Source organism: Oncorhynchus clarkii, unplaced genomic scaffold (assembly GCF_045791955.1).
Source record: "Oncorhynchus clarkii lewisi isolate Uvic-CL-2024 unplaced genomic scaffold, UVic_Ocla_1.0 unplaced_contig_11123_pilon_pilon, whole genome shotgun sequence".
Taxonomy (NCBI): Eukaryota; Metazoa; Chordata; class Actinopteri; order Salmoniformes; family Salmonidae; genus Oncorhynchus; species Oncorhynchus clarkii.
In genome coordinates this window covers 38,230-39,997 of record NW_027258925.1, presented here as the reverse complement: position 1 = coordinate 39,997, position 1,768 = coordinate 38,230, and the positions used below count along the sequence as shown (strand labels likewise).

The following is a 1,768-nucleotide window of genomic DNA, read 5'->3' as shown; positions in this document are numbered from 1 at the left end:
CTGCACCACACTGCAGACGCCACCGCACCCCACTGCAGACCCCACTGCAGACCCCACCACACCCCACTGCAGAAGCCACTGCAGATGCCACTGCAGATGCCACTGCAGATGCCACCGCACCCCACTGCAGATGCCACTGCAGACGCCACCGCACCCCACTGCAGACGCCACTGCAGACGCCACTGCAGACGCCACCGCACCCCACCGCACCCCACTGCAGACGCCACTGCACCCCACCGCACCCCACTGCAGACGCCACTGCAGATGCCACTGCAGACGCCACCGCACCCCACTGCAGATGCCACTGCAGACGCCACTGCAGACGCTACTGCACCCCACTGCAGACGCCACTGCAGACGCCATTGCAGACGCCACTGCAGACGCCACCGCACCCCACCGCACCCCACTGCAGACGCCACTGCACCCCACCGCACCCCACTGCAGACGCCACTGCAGATGCCACTGCAGACGCCACCGCACCCCACTGCAGATGCCACTGCAGACGCCACTGCAGACGCCACTGCACCCCACTGCAGACGCCACTGCAGACGCCATTGCAGATGCCACTGCAGATGCCACCCCCCAGGCCCTTTTAAGATGTTTATTGCACCTAACTTAATAATGGTCCATATTGAGTCATCTGAACCGCACCCCACTGCAGACGCCACCACACCCCACTGCAGAAGCCACTGCAGACGCCACCGCACCCCACTGCAGACGCCACCGCACCCCACTGCAGACCCCACTGCACCCCACTGCACCACACTGCAGACGCCACCGCACCCCACTGCAGACGCCACCGCACCCCACTGCAGACACCATTGCAGACCCCACTGCACCACACTGCAGACGCCACCGCACCCCACTGCAGACGCCACCGCACCCCACTGCAGACGCCACTGCAGACCCCACCGCACCCCACTGCAGACGCCACCACAGACGCCACTGCAGACGCCACTGCACAACACCGCACCGCACCCCACTGCAGATGCCACCGCACCCCACCGCACCCCACTGCAGATGCCACCGCACCCCACCGCACCCCACTGCAGACGCCACCGCACCCCACCGCACCCCACTGCAGACGCCACCGCACCCACTGCAGACGCCACTGCAGACGCCACCACACCCCACCGCACCCCACTGCAGATGCCACCGCACCCCACCGCACCCACTGCAGACGCCACTGCAGACTCCACCACACCCCACCGCACCCACTGCAGACGCCACTGCAGATGCCACCACACCCCACCGCACCCCACTGCAGACGCCACTGCAGATGCCACCACACCCCACCGCACCCCACTGCAGACGCCACTGCAGACGCCACCGCACCCCACCGCACCCCACTGCAGACGCCACTGCAGACGCCACTGCAGACGCCACCGCACCCCACTGCAGACGCCAACGCACCCCACTGCAGACGCCACCGCACCCCACCGCACCACACTGCAGACCCCACCGCAGACCCCACCGCACCCCACTGCAGACGCCACTGCAGACGCCACCGCACCAATAGTCAACACACTCTTTCTGAAGGCTGTGTAGCTGGTTGTAGTAGTATTGTCTCTGGGAGAGTTTACGTGAGTGTGTGTGTCTGTTTCTGCCTGAATTCTGTGTGTGTGCGTGTGCGTGTGTATGTGGGTGTGTGTGTGAGTGAATGCGAGTGTATGCGAGTGTATGATGCGAGTGTATGTGTGTGTGCGTGTGTATGTGGGTGTGTGTGTGAGTGAATGCGAGTGTATGATGCGAGTGTATGTGTGTGTGT

General features: G+C 64.6%; 1 protein-coding gene across 1 annotated transcript; it reads left to right on the top strand.

Moving 5' to 3' along the window:
- Positions 1 to 621: 621 nt before the first annotated feature.
- Positions 622 to 1,548, top strand: LOC139399203 (uncharacterized). The gene has a single exon (XM_071144713.1). It carries the CDS (start codon positions 622 to 624, stop codon positions 1,546 to 1,548), a length of 927 nt encoding a protein of 308 aa, XP_071000814.1.
- The last annotated feature ends 220 nt before the right edge of the window (positions 1,549 to 1,768 follow it).

Coding starts and splice junctions, on each gene's coding strand:
- LOC139399203 (XM_071144713.1), top strand. CDS start 622: ATGGTCCATATTGAGTCATCTGAACCGCACCCCACTGCAGACGCCACC.